This window comes from Otolemur garnettii, unplaced genomic scaffold (genome assembly GCF_000181295.1).
Source record: "Otolemur garnettii isolate 467f Iridium unplaced genomic scaffold, OtoGar3 scaffold00005, whole genome shotgun sequence".
Classification (NCBI taxonomy): domain Eukaryota; kingdom Metazoa; phylum Chordata; class Mammalia; order Primates; family Galagidae; genus Otolemur; species Otolemur garnettii.
The window spans coordinates 37104217-37120155 of NW_003852400.1; the positions used below are offsets into that span (position 1 = coordinate 37104217).

A 15939-nucleotide genomic window follows, 5' to 3' on the forward strand; every position below is an offset into this window, starting at 1 on the left:
GGCCAACCCTGTAAAGCAGCTTTCCTACAATGGCTGCACCGGCCTGTAGCCAACCAATGAGAGCTCTGCTCTGCTCAGTCCTCGCCCCTGGATGTTGTTCAAGAGCACTCGCTGGCCTGCCTAAGCTCTCCCAAGGTAACTCACCCAAGTGCCCACGTTCAAGAAAAAACAAAAACAAAAACAAAAACTCTGCAGCCAGGCCTTCTTTGTCTGAAAACTACTGCTGATGCCACTGCCTAACTAGCCATCCTCTGCTGGCTCACCCTTGTGCTGGTTTTCTTCTGCTTCCAACCTCCTTTTGGGGTCCTTCTGCCTCTCTGAGGCCGCAAGGGATGCTTCTGGGCAGAGCCCACAGTCCAGATGTGCCTGGAGTCTTTTCTCCCACATCTCACTATGCACAGCTGCAAAGGAGCTGTTTCTAGTCCACCATCTTGCTGTGCCTCCTGACATACTCTTACAACAAAAGATCAACAAGAGGAAAACAGGCAAGTTTGCTAGTGTGTGCAGGGTGCACCAGATGGGACAAAAGCAACTCAGAACAGTGGCTTGGAGTCCCAGCTTATAGGAGGTCTTCAGCAAGAGCAATAAGTTTTAGATGGACTTCCAAAGGTCTGAAAATATGGGAAGGTAAATTAATAGGGAAACGAATGAGTAAAGCCTGCTCAGATTCCTTGGGTTCCGTCTCTAAGCTGATAAAGGGATAAAGATTATAAAGGAGAATTTTATCTTTGTAATTCTGCCCTGCTTTTAGGTAAACAGAAGAAAGGTGGAGAGTTTTTCTCCATCTGCTTCATAATGCCTTGTAGCTCACAAAAATTATTTATGTCAAAGAGACATGTTTTGAGGTGACATTCTGGTTTCCTTTAGTGGTCTTTTTTTTTTTTTTTTTTTTTTTGAGACAGAGCCTCAAGCTGTTGCCCTGGGTAGTGTGCTGTGGCATCTACAGCTCACAGTAACCTCAAACTCGTGGGCTCAAGCGATTTTCCGGCCTCAGCCTCCCAAGTAGCTGGGACTACAGGCGCCTGCCACAATGCCCGGCTATTTTTTGGTTACAGCCATCATTGTTGTTTGGCGGGCACGTGCTGGATTCGAACCCGCCAGCTCAAGTGTATGTGGCTGGCGCCTTAGCCACTTGAGCCACAGCTAAGCCCTTCTGTAATCTTGTCATAGTATTCATACTTGTGATTCTCCTGATTACCTGGATACAAACTTTCCTTGAAAACTGTAGACATATAAAAATTTGTTTCTACATTTGCCTTAAGATAAGATATTTAGTCATTTCTATGGATATCTTGGACTAGGTTTTAAGGCTAACCCTTTATTTTGGCTTGAATAAATAAAAAGTCAAAATAAAAGACAACATCCAGCTGACTTCTACGTCAACATTAAGAACTAGGTAGAACTCTTAACATTGCATTTATAATGAAGGGGAATTCGATATATTGTTTTGTAGCAAGCTTACTGAAAAAGATTCTCTGATAAAAGTATGTATTTAATTACCCTTCTGTTATTTATCATGTATGATGTAGACCAGTTCAAAGAGAGTTAGAACTTTCCTGGCCTTCTATGTGTTAGTCAAAGGAGTGATGCTGGGAATACACAGGAAGGCTGAGAACAGTAAAGAGTATAGAAAAACAGAATGAGGACATGGGCAGCTTTCTAGAGCCTTCTAAGATAGATTTCTAGACTGAAGTTTCAGTCTCATTGTTAAGCATTGAATATTCAAGGGAAGGAGGATTAATTTTTCTTAGAAATAGTTATCAAAGTGAATATTACCCCAGAAGATTTTTGTGTTAATATAGTCTTTCTTACTAGCAAGTATTACTGAAGATTTCTTTATCAATAATTTCTGTATGCAACATACCATCTGTAAATTTTAGCTGGATTTATGAAGCAATAAAGATGGCTTAGCCTAGTAGCCTGTTAAGAACATCTTTAAGCATGAAAATCAAATAAGAGAATAAGTTTTGTTATTTTAAAAATGTTTCATATATTTAATTCTTATTTTTCTCCATAAATGTTATTTAATAGGCATAAGGAACATTAAAAGGAAAATCATGTTAATGTTGGGTACAATCAGTTGTGTGAAATAATTTGATTACGTATGAGTGTATTTATTATATTTGAAGTTTGTAATTATTGTATATAAATTTTCAAAGATATAAGAAGTTAAAATATCAAGTCTCTCACTCCAATAATAGAGAATTTCTTCTTGGTTTTTAGATTTCCACCTTCCTCACCCTTGAAACCATATCCAAAGAAGCCTCTGTACCAAAAGGAGGTTATTAAGTTTCCAGAATGGAATGATCCCCCACCAGGCACGTCACAAGAGAACATCCCCGTGAAGCCAGTTGTAATGGTAAGTGCCGAGGCTGAAGGATGGAGGAGGCCCTGGCAGCAGGGTGAAATCATCTGTGAACCCCCATTCTTGGTCCATGTTTTTTCTGTTCGTTTTTAAGAACATTAATCTCAAAGTACTTTAAAATAATATCATACCTTCCGAAAGCTGAGAGACAAGTAAGAAAGAAAGATAGGCCTTCACATTTTTTCACTCTTGCTTATTGGCATATAGTCATCTTTTGGTATCTGTGGGGCATTAGTTCCAGGACCCCCATCTACCACCCCTCAACCCTGCTCTGTGGATACCAAACTCTGTATGCTCAAGATCCTGGTGGAAAGTGGTGTAGTATTTGTCTATAACCTCCATTCATCCTCCCATATTATAATCCTCCCTTATAATATCTAATTCAATATAAATGCTATGTAAGTAGTTGTCTAGGGAATAAAGATGAGAAAAAGTGTTTATACATGTTCAAGATATAACAATTCATTTTTAAAATGAATATTGAAGATAAAACGTTAACTTTAAGAAAATTTTTTTCCTAAGGAGATTGTGTATATCTCAGTTTGGAGAGAACAGTTAAGAAGTTTAGGCTTTATCAGAGGTAGTTCAAAGACCGGAGTGACACTAGTGATAGAAAGGAGGACTCCAGAGGGGTTTGTATAGATTGTCAGGGATCGTGATGAATTTGGATTAAAATATTAATTTATTTGATGGTAACAATGAGTCATGTTAAAGGTAAGTATATAATAAGGGCCCTGGAACTTGGAGGAGAGGTCAGATTTGGAATTGATAGCTTCATTCACTCAATGGAGATTTATTGACTGTCTCCTGTATGCCATGTGTTGTATTAGGGTCTATAGACACGATGGTGTGTGTCACAGATTTTGTTGTCAAAGAGCTTACAGACCAGTGAAGTGTGCCATGCAAGACAGACTATAGTTGTCCTTCTGTGGATGAGGGCATATGTTCCACCGTCCCCAGTGGATGTCTGAAACTGCGGGTGGTATCAAACCCAATTGCCATCAATCAGAAAACATTTCCTTTCGTGTTTTCCCCTTATAAATGTTATGCCTTTTCTGTCTTAACTCAGCACTTATCATGCACTATGATCATAATTTTTGCCGTTTGAGGTATGACAGCAAAACTGTCATGAAATCTTTTCCCTTCCCCACAATTGCACAGATAGAGGATTCACTTTTACCATGGATCTTCACAATCTCTCCATAGGATTCTTTTCTTTCCTTACTAGAAGTGAAGAACTTTTACCTTTTTGAAGGAAGGACTTGATTGCCTCTTTGGCATGTCTGAATTGCCAGCATTGTTAGTCTTGTTCTTTAAGCCATTATTAAGTAAAATATTTTGTTACTTTATTCAACAAAAGCACTGTGATACTGACGGTCTGGAGCATGAATAGTGATACTTATGGTCAGGGAGCATGAATAGTGTGGATTTGGTGTGGGTAGAGGGCACTGGGCACGAGATTTCATCATGGTTCTCAGAATGGCACACAATTTAAAATTTTTGAATGATCTATTTCCATAATTTTCCATTTAATATGTTTAGACTGTGGTTGACTAGGGGTAACTATAACCCTGGAAAGCAAAAGTTCACCTGTAATCCTAGCACGCTGGGAAGCCACAATGGATGGATTGCCAGAGCTCAAAGGTTTGAGACCAGCTTGAGCCAGAGAGAGACTTCATCTCTAAAAATAGCTGGGTGTTGTGGTGGACGCCTGTAGTCCCACCTACTGAGGAGGCTGAGACAAGAGAATTGCTTAAGCCCAAGAATTTGAGGTTGCTGTGAGCTGTGATGCCATGACACTCTATCAAGGGTGACAAACTGAGACTCTTGTCTCCAAAAGGAAAAAAAAAAAATAAAAGCAGAAGTTCAGATGAAGGGGGAGTACTGTATTAGAAAATGAAGTGACAATATTCTGAAAGAGTGAGCACAAATAGTACTTGAGGATTATTTAATTTATTTGTAATGATGAATACTTAACATCTTGTTGATAGTTCTTATCCTAGAGACAATTTAAGTATAAGCTCCGTGAAATGAGATACATTTCTTTGGACATTTGTACTTAACACCTAATGTGACTCCATATATAGAGCAGTTATTCAGTAGGTTTTTTTTTTATTATATGGTCATCCATATTGTTTATATGAAAGAGATAAAACCCCATATTAAATTTGATGGTAATTAAATTGTTTTTTTTTGTCATTGATATAAAGACTTCCTTTTCATATTCTATTTACTTCTGTGAAGTTCAAATGTTCATGATGATACCATTGGGAAGACCAAGCGTTTATTAGCCTATTTTAATCCACTCTTCAGGACTTTGCACCAATGATAACAATTTCTGTTCTGAATTATAAAAGTTTCAGGAGCCTTGAGGTGTGATATGCCACAGTCCCTGACTCTTTAATGCCTCTTTATCCTCCTCCCCCCAAACCTTATCATTAGGTCTCTTCTCTGGCCATCTGCATCCATATTTTTTTTTAAAAATAATTTTTGTCTTGCTTTTTCTTATCCTTTCTTTCCCCTTAAATGAAGTGGTAGAAGTTGGAGCTCCCTAGTTGTTATCCATATTCCCACTAAGGCTTGGACTGCTGCTTGTTAAAGATTGTCTAAAGGAAGAATGGCAGGGCAGGATGTGTTTTCCTCATGGGGCCTTGATGTAGTTTTTGGAATGATGAGGTTAGTCGATAAACAAACCCTTCATCTTTCTTAAGAAACACGAGCTCTTCATTCATGTTTTGTATATTACATTCTTTGTGTCTTTACCTTCAGTTTTCTTGTTGTTTTTTGTTTTTGTCCTGTCTTCTCTTTTGGCTAGCCACTGTATAAAATAAAATAGAATGAATAAAATTATTTGTTGTGTTTGCTCAGGGGCCAGTATAATGTGAAGGGTAAGCGTGGGGCTCTGGGTTGAATTTTGGCTTGTCCAGTTATTTGGACAACTTTTTGAACTTGTTTCTCTGTGTTTGTGTTTCAGTTTTCTGGGACAATAGTATATCCTCTAAAGGAGGGTTGTTGTGAGGATCAAGATGAGTTCATACTTGAAAGTGCTTAGAATAGTGCCTGGTACTCAGGTACCTAGTAACTGTTAAGTACTGTTGCTATATTTATTTCATGTGATTGTTTATAGGTAGAAAAAGAAAATATTTCATAAATTATCTGTAATACCATCCAGAGAGAAATATTATTAACATTTTAGTGTGCATCCCTACTTCCATGTGTATTTTTAACACAAAAATGATACCATGAAGACCTGTTTTGTAGCCTTTCTTCACTTAGAAATAGAGTGTTATGCTCATTTTGTCATGTTAGTGAATAGTCAATGTTTACAGTATCCGTGTCATCTAATATGGAAACAGTGTATTTGTCCAGCTCTTTACTCTTAACTATGTATGGTGTTTCTAGTTTTTAATATATAAACAATCTAGTAAGCAGTACCTTTATAGATAAACATCTGAATATATTCATGAGTGTTGTTTTAGGATAAGGTTTTGAAGTGAATTTGCTAGCCAAATGCATGCCTGCATTCAAAAAAAAATTCAGATATTTAGACATTCACAAATCATGTAGTCTTTGAATTTCTTTTATAATTCAGTACCTTTTCAAAAACAAAAGCAAAACCAAAAACCAAATAAAAAACAATCTAGCTCCTTTTTCGAAATTAATAAGCTTTTTCTATAATGTTACTTTTGCAGAAAGCTATTATAGAAAGTTTTATAAATGACTTACAGGTTTCACCTTTTAAAGGTTAAAATTCTTGGCGATTACCCGAAGGAAGTGTTATGACCTAAGTCTTATAGCTTAAAAGTGAGAAACAAGGTACTGAGAATATTGAGGAGGTAAACTTGCATGGTTTGGGCAAATTACTAACCTTCTGTATTCTTTAGTTTTTCTCCTTTGTAGACAGGGGTCCATTCCTTTACAACCAACATCTTCAACTGTGCTTGTAAAGCTCCTATTCTTCCTGCCTTTTGTGGACATCTAGGTCTATGGGCTGCTTCCCCATGTTATACTTAACTTGATATTTGCTTATGAAAAAAATAGAGAATTCTTGAAAGTAATATATTTTAATTTTATTTTAAACAATTACTCAGTTTTGGATAGTGTGTGAATTTGGATAGGTATCCCTTGATTGAATTTTGAATTAAAATTTTATTTCACTGCTGCTTTACTGATTAGTTGGAACTCCTACAAGAAAAGTTAATTAGTAAATGTCACGCTTATTGCCATAGCTCTTTTGTAATTCATGAATATTCATCTATACTATGACATAATCTTAAGAGTCATTCTTCTCTGAAGTCCGTGTAAAGAAAATTTTTATTTTTAATTATTTTAAATCAAATTACAAATAACCAAATCCGAAACTTTTCTCATAAAAATCATACCACTTTATACTGAATGTTCTCTCTCCCGCCTCTCTTTCCCTCCCTCCTCCGTTCTCCATTAGAATTCTGAGATGTGGTACAAGCGTCACAGCATTGCTATTGGCGAGGTGCCAGCTTGCCGGCTCGTCCACCGCAGACAGCTGACAGAGGCCCATGTGGAAGAGATATGGAAGTCTATGACCTTATCATAGTATGTGAATTGGATATTAATGAGGCATTTTAGCAAGTTTTTTTCTATTTTGTTTCTTTACCACTGTATATTTAATTTTCTGAAATTACATATGAAAATCTCAACTTTGCATTATTTGCAGCTGTGCTTAGCAAACGTAATTCAACTGAATTCTGGGGATTTTCTATTACCATTTATATAATAGTTAAAAATAGGAATTCAAAAGTTCTTATACTTCCAAGTAATACTGAAATCTTAAGTTTGATAAAACACATAATGGGCTCGGCACCTGTAGCTCAGTGGTTAGGGTACCGGCCACATACACTGGGGCTGGCAGGTTTGAACCCGGCCCAGGCCTGGTAAACAATAATGACAACTATATAACAAAAAGATAGCTGGGCATTGTGGGAGGCTGAGGCAAGAGAATCGCGTAAGCCCGAGAGTTTGAGGTTGCTATAAGCTGTGACGCCATAGCACTCTACCGAGGGCGACATAGTGAGACTCTGTCTTAAAAAAAAAAAAAATAACAAAAAACCCCCAGGGAGTGGTGCCTGTGGCCCAAGAAGTACGGTACCAGCCCCATATACCCGGAGTGGTGGGATCAAGTCTGGCCCTGGCCAAAAAACTGCAAACAAACAAACATAATGGAAAATTTGGTCTCCTGGATATTTGATGTACTGTAGATATAATTAAGGTGACAGTGTTATAGCAAATTTGCTTCTTTTTTTTTTTTTGACACAGTGCCTCAAGCTGTCACCCTGGGTAGAATGCCCCATGGCATCACAGCTCACAGTAACCTTCAACTCCTGGGCTCGAGCAATTCTCCTGCCTTTGCCTTCCAAGTAGCTGGGACTACAGGTGCCTGCCACAGTATCTGGCTATGTTTTGGTTGCAGCCGTCATTGTTGTTTGGTGGGCCTAGGCTGGATTCGAACCTACCAGCTCAGGTGTATGTGGCTGGCACCTTTGAATTTCAAAATTCAAAAAGCCAGCGAATTTGCTTTTTCTCATATAGTAATAGGAGTTTTTTACCATAGGATAAGCTAGTTTTTGTTTTTATAATAGTTTTATTTATGGCCAGGCATGGTGGCTCACCCCTATAATCCTAGCACTCTGGGAGGCTGAAGCAGGTAGATTGCTTGAATGAGCTCAGAAGTTCGAGACCAGCCTGATCAAGAGTGAGACCCCCATCTCTAAAAATAGCTGGACTTGTGGCAAGCACCTGTAGTACCAGCTCCTCGGGAGGTTGAGGCAAGAGGATCTCTTGAGCCCTAGGGTTTGAGGTTGCTGTGAGCTATGACGCCATTACATTCTATCAGGGGTGACAAAATGAGACTCTGTCTTTAAAAAAAATAGTTCTATTTATAAAATTACTTTAGTGTATAAATTGCTATATTATTAAATCAGTGAAGCAATATGCTAATGCAAAAGGATATTTTTTAAGTTTATCATACCCAATTTCTACCCTTTTTGTCCCACAAAGATTGTGAAAGGTATATGAAAACAATACATTTTAAAGGTTGATCTTTTAGAGTGTTAGTTTTTTGGTAAGTAATACTTTTTTAAAAAAACTAACCAATTTATTTATCTTTTTAGCTTACAGAAAATCCTTGGCTTAGATTCCTTAGAAGAAGTTTTAGACATCAAACTTGTCAACTCCAAGTTCATCATCCATAATGTATATAGTGTTAGCAAGCAGGGAGTCGTTATCCTTGATGACAAGTCAAGTAAGTGCATAAATACTGTTTTGTTCCCAGTTGACCCAACACATTGGCTGCTCAGGTCCATCAGCTCCTATTTGACCCTTCCCTAAACCCTAAATAAGTTTGTTTCTTCATTACATATATCTTTCTCTCCCTTCCACATACCTTGTAACTAATTGTTTAGATTAAGGAAATGTCATAGAAAAGATTAGTATCCAGGAACTTTAGCACAGTCTACCCAGAGGCTGGCTGTCTTAGCTACTCATGGCATTAAGCTACCCCTGGTTCCATATTGTCCCCAGGAAAATCTCTGAAAAGTGAGCATGTTTGAGATCTGAGAGCTTGAGTCAGTTTGCAGGTGGGCCGGGAGCCTCACTGCATTTAGGGTTCTCTCTGATCTTTTTGTTAGGGTTTCTTTTGTGTTGGATTTTCTAGGATAATGTTTATATTGTTTTTCTTTTTAATAAGGGGGAGCTCTTTAAATTTTGGAGGTCCTTTAATTTTGTATGCCTTTTCTTTTTTTTTCTTTGCAGTTTTGGCCTGGGCAATTTTGTATGCCTTTTCTTCCAGGCCAGTCTATAAATTCAGGGGGAAAAAAGGCATCAGCAGCTACCCAACCTGGTTTTTTATTTGTAAAAATATGGTCCTGGTACCTGTAGTAGGCCACAATTCCCATACTGATTTTAAAACTTCTATGGATAAGGGCTGGATCAGAATTGGGTGGGCTCTTTGATATATTCTTCCTTTAGTTCAAGCTTGTGATGGTGGGAATTGGCTGGAAATGAAATGACTTTTGAACATGGGAAGATGGTATAACACCTTTTGGGTTTTTATAAAATATTACATTTAGGGCTGCAGGTTCCTGGGCAGCAGACAGAATATATCAGAAGGAGCCTGAGCAGTTGTGAGAGGGGAGGAAGGTTATGGGGTTCTTTTTCTAGTCCCTATATCAGGAATGGAGGACAAAGGGAGACAGAAATGGATTTGTGGTGACTCTATGAGTTGTGAAGTTAATCTGAGCATATAAAATTAAGTTTCTAGAATGAGGGAGGTATAGGCTTCTTTTTTTTTTTTTGAGACAGAGCCTCAAGCTGTCCCCCTGGGTAGAGTGCCGTGGCATTACAGCTCACAGCAACCTCCAACTCCTGGGCTCAAGTGAGTCTCCTGCCTCCGCCTCCCAAGTAGCTGGGACCATAGGTGCCTGCCACAACGCCCGGCTATTTTTTGGTTGCAGCCGTCATTGTTGTTTTGGCGGGTCTGGGCTGGGGATTCGAACCCGCCACCTTAGGTGTACGTGGCTGGCGCCTTAGCCGGTTGAGCTATAGGTGCCGAGCCGAGGTATAGGCTTCTTAAATACATCTAAAATCTTTTAAATTCTCTGCATATAGCAAATTAATACATTTTGTTGTCAGATGATCTTTTATCTTTCATTTTATTAAGTAAGGTCAGTCTTCAGAAGGAAGAGAGCATTTTGTAAGGCTCATGCTCATTAGCTCTAACTCAATTCAATAAGTATCTTCCCAGGCTTACAGAAAGTAAAGAAAATGAAGTAGAAGCCTGAATGCCGGCCTGTTTCTTCAGATGTCTATGGCAGGGCCAGGAAGGAAGAGATTCTGTACCAGTGGTTCAGCTGGGATTTTTTGCAGCAGTGTTATTTTACTATTATTATTTTAGGGCTGTCCTAAAAATAGTAGCCTAATATTATGTCAGTGACCTAAAGCATTTCGAAAATGGAAACCTATAAAATGATACTTATATTGGACCTATAGAATTTACCATTTTTAGAGGGAGGTGTTTGGTGAACTTGTTTTATACATGCTTTTGTTACTAATATTTTTGCCTTTTCTGTTTTTTCTTTTCCTTCTGTCATTCTTTTTTTTTTTTTTGAGACAGAGACTCAAGCTTTCCCCCTGGATAGAGTGCTGTGGCATCACAGCTCACAGCAACCTCCCACTCCTGGGCTCAAGTGAGTCTCCTGTCTCAGCCTCCCAAGTAGCTGGGACCACAGGTGCCCACCACAACGCCTGGCTATATTTTGGTTGCAGCCGTCATTGTTGTTTGGCGGCCCGGGCTGGATTCGAACCTGCCACCTTCGGTGTATGTGGCTGGCGCCTTAGTCACTTGAGCCACGGGCGCCGAGCCCCTTCTGTCATTCTTAGGATAAGCGGTTTGTGTTTTGGTTTATTTGAAAAAACACATCAATTTTTTTCCTTTTTACTAAATATTTAAAAGGTGTATCTTGTCCTAAGAAAAATTTGTAGGCAAGATTTATATCAGTACTAAAGAAAGATTTTCATCTTTTAAACATTCTGACACATAAATTGATGATTTATGATTAGCAGATATGTTTCATATTACTTGGGCAGGAAATCCATTCTTATGATACCAAGCATGTATATAATTTCTTGTGTTATGTGGAATTGAATAAAATATCTTCTTTTTATTTTTGTTTTTCCTGCAGAAGAACTTCCTCATTGGGTACTGTCAGCTATGAAGTGTTTGGCAAATTGTAAGTACTAATTATCTTCTGGTTTTGTGAAATTAAGAGAAATTAGTGCCCTGAGTTAGAAAAAAATTGTTTGATGGCCTGAACATTGATTTGACACCTGTGAGAGTGGCAGTTAATTCTTTTGGGACTACTGTGCTTTTAGAGATGAATTTGTGACTTAATAATGAAAGAGCTGAATTATAGAACAGTTTTAAAGGGATTTGGTGCTTAACACTTTATGGCAGATATAATCACACAACCCATAAAATTCACATGACTTCTAATTGTTTCATCACACAAAAGAAAGAAATTAGTTAAATATTATATGTAATATTATGACAGATAGCTACCTGATAATTGTCTGTAAGTTTTTATTCCTAAAACTTATATTTGTATTCCTAAGCCATGTATTCCCAAATATCTACTGTATTTACATCATCAGTTTTGATCAGCCTATCCTATCTATTATTGGCTTTTTATAAGGCAGTATTTTAAGTGGGAGAGAAATTTTTTTAGAAGAGTGATCTAATTGATATGTAGGATGGCTTAGAACAGTGGTTCTCAACCTTCCTAATGCTGCGACCCTTTAATACAGTTCCTCATGTTGTGGTGACCCCTTATTTTTGTTGCTACTTCATAACTAATTTTGCTACTGTTATGAATTGTAATGTAAATATCTGATATGCAGGATGGTCTTAGGTGACTCCTGTGAAAGGGTCGTTTGATCCTCAAAGTGGTCATGACCCACAGGTTGAGAACTGCTGGCTTAGAAGAAGAAGAACTTGAATGCAGAGAAACAACAACTATTTCAGTAATGTGGGTGTGAGATGAGAGGGCCTGGCCCCAGGTGGTATCTGTGAAGATTTTCAGAGGGATATGAAATTTGTTTCATAGACAAATGGTTTGAATTTCACTGAATATCATAGACTCTGAGAAGGAAGAGTTTTTTCCTGGGGATTTTCAGAAGGCTTAATCCATAGAAGAGATTCTAATGTTAATGGTTTAACTGAAACAAATGATTTTAATGAGAAAAGTTCTAGTTATTTTGGCTGACTGATATTGGTAATACGTGGTTTAGAGGGCGTTGAGTCTCACAGATACTTCGGAAAAGTAGTTTTCTTTTGAATAGGACTAGAATGTATAGAGGTTGATATAAATTTCCTTGAAATTATTTTTATTTTATTTTTTTCTGAGACAGAATGATCTGTTGCCCTAGGGTAGAGTGCCATGACATTAGCCTAGCTCACAGCAACCTCAAACCCCTGGGTTCAAGTGATCTTCCTGCCTCAACCTGCCATGTAGCTGGGACTACAGGTGCTCACCACAAGGTGTGGCTAATTTCTTCTATGTTTTAGAGAAGGGGACTCACTCTTGCTTAAGCTAATCTCAAATTATTGAGCTCAAGTGATCCTCATGCCTCAGCCTCTCAGAGTGTTAAGATTACAGCTGTGAGCCACTGTGCCTGGCCTGGAGTTAGTTTTGTTTGATTATAGAATGAAACTAAAATAAATGTTTAGCTCAATGTAGGTAATTTTAGTGGTAATATTTGAAAAATGATTTTATTATTTTGAATATCATCCTGAATATGAATGATATCATTAAGTACTACCATTCTGAATATGAATAGTAGTAACATTAGTTTGTGTGAAGTCCAAAGTTCTCTAGGTTTAACTATTAAACATTTCATTGTTTTTTTGATTAATATTTTAGAACTTGTAGAGCACTGTGGTTTTAACTTGCGAAAGGGCTTTTTATTTTTTGTTAGATCATTTGAAGTAAACTAAATTTAAATTATGCATTTGGCAATGATGAGATAGAAAGTATAAATGGAAAGTTAAATTATCCATTTCTGAATTCTTGGCAAACCAATGATTTGGAAGTTGATCGGCCAGTATAACCAACCTATGTATAATATGTTAGAAAGTGTATATTAAGGTGTGTTTATGGTGCTGAATTTCAGTGATGACTGAAATGTCGTGGAGAGTATAATTTTCCCTCAAGCAAGATGTACATCTAAAGCCTCAGAAAGGTTAGAACAACTCTGACTACTTACCGTGGAGAGGATAGATATGAGGAGTGGCTTAGTAACGATCTCCATGGGTGTGAGGTGGTGTTACAGCAGGTGGCAAACGTTGGGAACAGGGAACATGTGTTGCATGTATCAAGTGCAATGATTTATGGATGGTTGGCACATCTGTAAAATGTTTGTTTATATGTCAAAGAATTAAGGTAGCCAAAAGGCAAGGTCAGCCTTTCAAATTGCTTTATAAAATCACTAAGTGTTTCAAAATTCTCATTGACCCTCAAAGTCTACTTTGAGTCCAAGGAGTCATGATCCGTTTCTTGTCCTTCTTATCCTTAGTAAGTACAGATTCCCATTACAGTCATCTGAAAGGGAGCAAAAGGATTGGCTGATGGATGATATGATACTTTTTTTTTGTTGTTGTTGTTGACAGAACCTCAAGCTATCCCCCTGGGTAGAGTGCTGTGGCATCACAGCTCACAGCAACCTCCAACTCCTGGGCTCAAGTGAGTCTCCAGCCTCTGCCCCCCAAGTAGCTGGGACCACAGGCGCCTGCCACAATGCCCGGCTATTTTTTTGGTTGCAGCTGTCATTGTTGTTTTGGTGGGCAAGGGCTAGATTTGAACCCACCACCTTAGGTGTATGTGGTTGGTGCTTTAGCCACTTGAGCCACAGGCGCCAAGCCGATATGATACTTTTTTTTTTTTTTTTTTTTGAGACAGAGCCTCAAGCTATCCCCCTGGGTAGAGTGCCATGGCATCACGCTCACAGCAACCTCCAACTCCTGGGCTCAAGCGAGTCTCCTGCCTCCGCCTCCCAAGTAGCTGGGACTACAGGCGCCCGCCACAGCGCCTGGCCATTTTTTGGTTGCAGCCATCATTGTTGTTTGGTGGGCCTGGGCTGGGGATTCGAACCCACCACCTTAGGTGTATATGGCTGGTGCCTTAGCCGCTTGAGCCACAGGTGCCGAGCCTGATATGATACTTTGAAGGCCTGCTGCCTCCTTTTCTGTTAGTCTGTTGCTCACCTCTTTCCCTTTGGACTCACCTGCTTTTATCATAGACCACGTGCATGTGGGCCTGATACTTTTGTTTTTGGCCAGCTCCAATGCTGGCTAAATATATGCAAAACTAGGTTAACTGTGTTTTTCTTCTTTGTGCGTGTATCATAAGAATTCAGTCAAAAATGGATACAAAAAAGTCAAAGCTTTTCTTTTTCCCAAATTTGTCAGGAGTAACAATTATAAACTAGATTAAAAAAATTCTTAAAAGTTCAAGATGCCTAAGAAAGAAAAGATTTTAAAAATACGGTTTCCTCTCATAGGACTCACTATGCACTGGTTTTTTAGAGAAACCTTTTTTTGGTTTTTGCATATTTTTGACGAGAATGATGAAATATTCACAAAGGAGTACAACTACTTAGAATGAACCACATACCATGGAGGGAGTAATTCTAGGCAATGTGTTGCTTTCTGAGACTCACCAACTTAACTCTTTGTATAGACTAAGCTTAGCATGTGTAAGGGAAGGAAACAAGCAACGTGGCGCCTGCATTTGCTGCTGGGTTCATGTGATACCACACATAGATATTTTGCAATTTTCATGATTTTGGCCAAAATAAGTTATTTTATAAGGAAAGAATATTGAACGGTGAGAGAATTTAAAAGAGAACAAATCAGGGCATTTGATAACGTCTCGGTGGCCTTGAAATGTGAAGGCCCAGAATGTTTTACTGTCTATTTCAGCTTGATCCTCTTTCTTTAGTTATAGCAACTCTGTAGGAAGAATTTTCTTTCATTTATCTTGGCTGTTGCTCTGTTCTCTTGGGGGTACAGGTCTATTTGGGTGCAGTTGTTTAGTTTTCTGCTGGCCCCAGACTGGCCAGTGCAGTGCCACTCCTTTCTTCATGCTGTAATGGAAATGGGGAAGCCCAGTGAAATTCTTCCTCATGGGACCCCTTGCCATTTTCCTCAAGGCTCCAGTTAAGTCTCTCAAGTTGGCAATGTTTGTTGGGGGCATTTGCTGCCAGCTCTGTAGAGAACATGTCTTGTTCTCCTTTGGTCCTAAATGCAAGTGGAATTTTGCCTTGCTTGCTGCTGGCATAAGATATAACAAGGACCAGGCAGTGTTGGGATTTTTATTTTTGCTCCAACTTTATGATATTTATTAGTAAACTGTCTTTTGATGATTGGTTGGAGATCAGATAGAGAGTTTATAATCAGAATAAATTAACAAGGGAAGATGTAAAATCTCCTTTTCAGGGTATCATTTAAAAAGTTAAAATTTTTATTGGTCTGAAATAATAGTTTAGAGGCAGAAGTTATTTCGTTCAACTGTGACTGTAGGGTTTTATAATATAGCAAAAATGAAATAATGAAAAACTTTAAAAATTGCTTTATTACCAGTATATTATACATATGAGCTAGTTGTTGTCTTAAGTTTATCAAGACTGGGAAAATACTGAGTATTTCAAAGAAAATTATAATTGTTTACAGTTAAGACAAATGCTTTTCAGAAGAACATTGTAAAAAAAAAATGAGTGTCTTTTAAAATGCGTTAAGCCTTTAATTTTCCTGATTATTTTATAATAGATTTCAATTTAGACAGAAAGTATTGTGTAAGCAAAATAGATAGGCCTCATTTAATTAATGCTAATTTTCCTGATGAAAATTTTTCTGAAAAGAAAATTTTAGACCGATATCACTAATGAATATTGATGCGAAAATATTCAACAAGATCCTAACCAACAGAATCCAGCAACACATCAAACAAATCATACACCACGACCAAGTGGGTTTTATCCCAGGATCT

At 38.1% G+C, this 15939-nt stretch overlaps 1 protein-coding gene across 3 annotated transcripts in view; it reads left to right on the forward strand.

Annotated features, from left to right (window-relative positions):
• DEPDC1B (DEP domain containing 1B) overlaps nucleotides 1-15939 on the forward strand; it is a 127970-nt gene that overhangs the window by 61929 nt on the left and 50102 nt on the right. For all 3 annotated transcript variants that reach the window (XM_003782740.2, XM_012811456.1, XM_012811457.1), the window contains 4 exons: nucleotides 2224-2359; nucleotides 6810-6937; nucleotides 8512-8642; nucleotides 11080-11127. In XM_003782740.2, the coding sequence (XP_003782788.1) occupies nucleotides 2224-2359; nucleotides 6810-6937; nucleotides 8512-8642; nucleotides 11080-11127 (443 nt within the window). The remainder of the gene's footprint in view (nucleotides 1-2223; nucleotides 2360-6809; nucleotides 6938-8511; nucleotides 8643-11079; nucleotides 11128-15939) is intronic.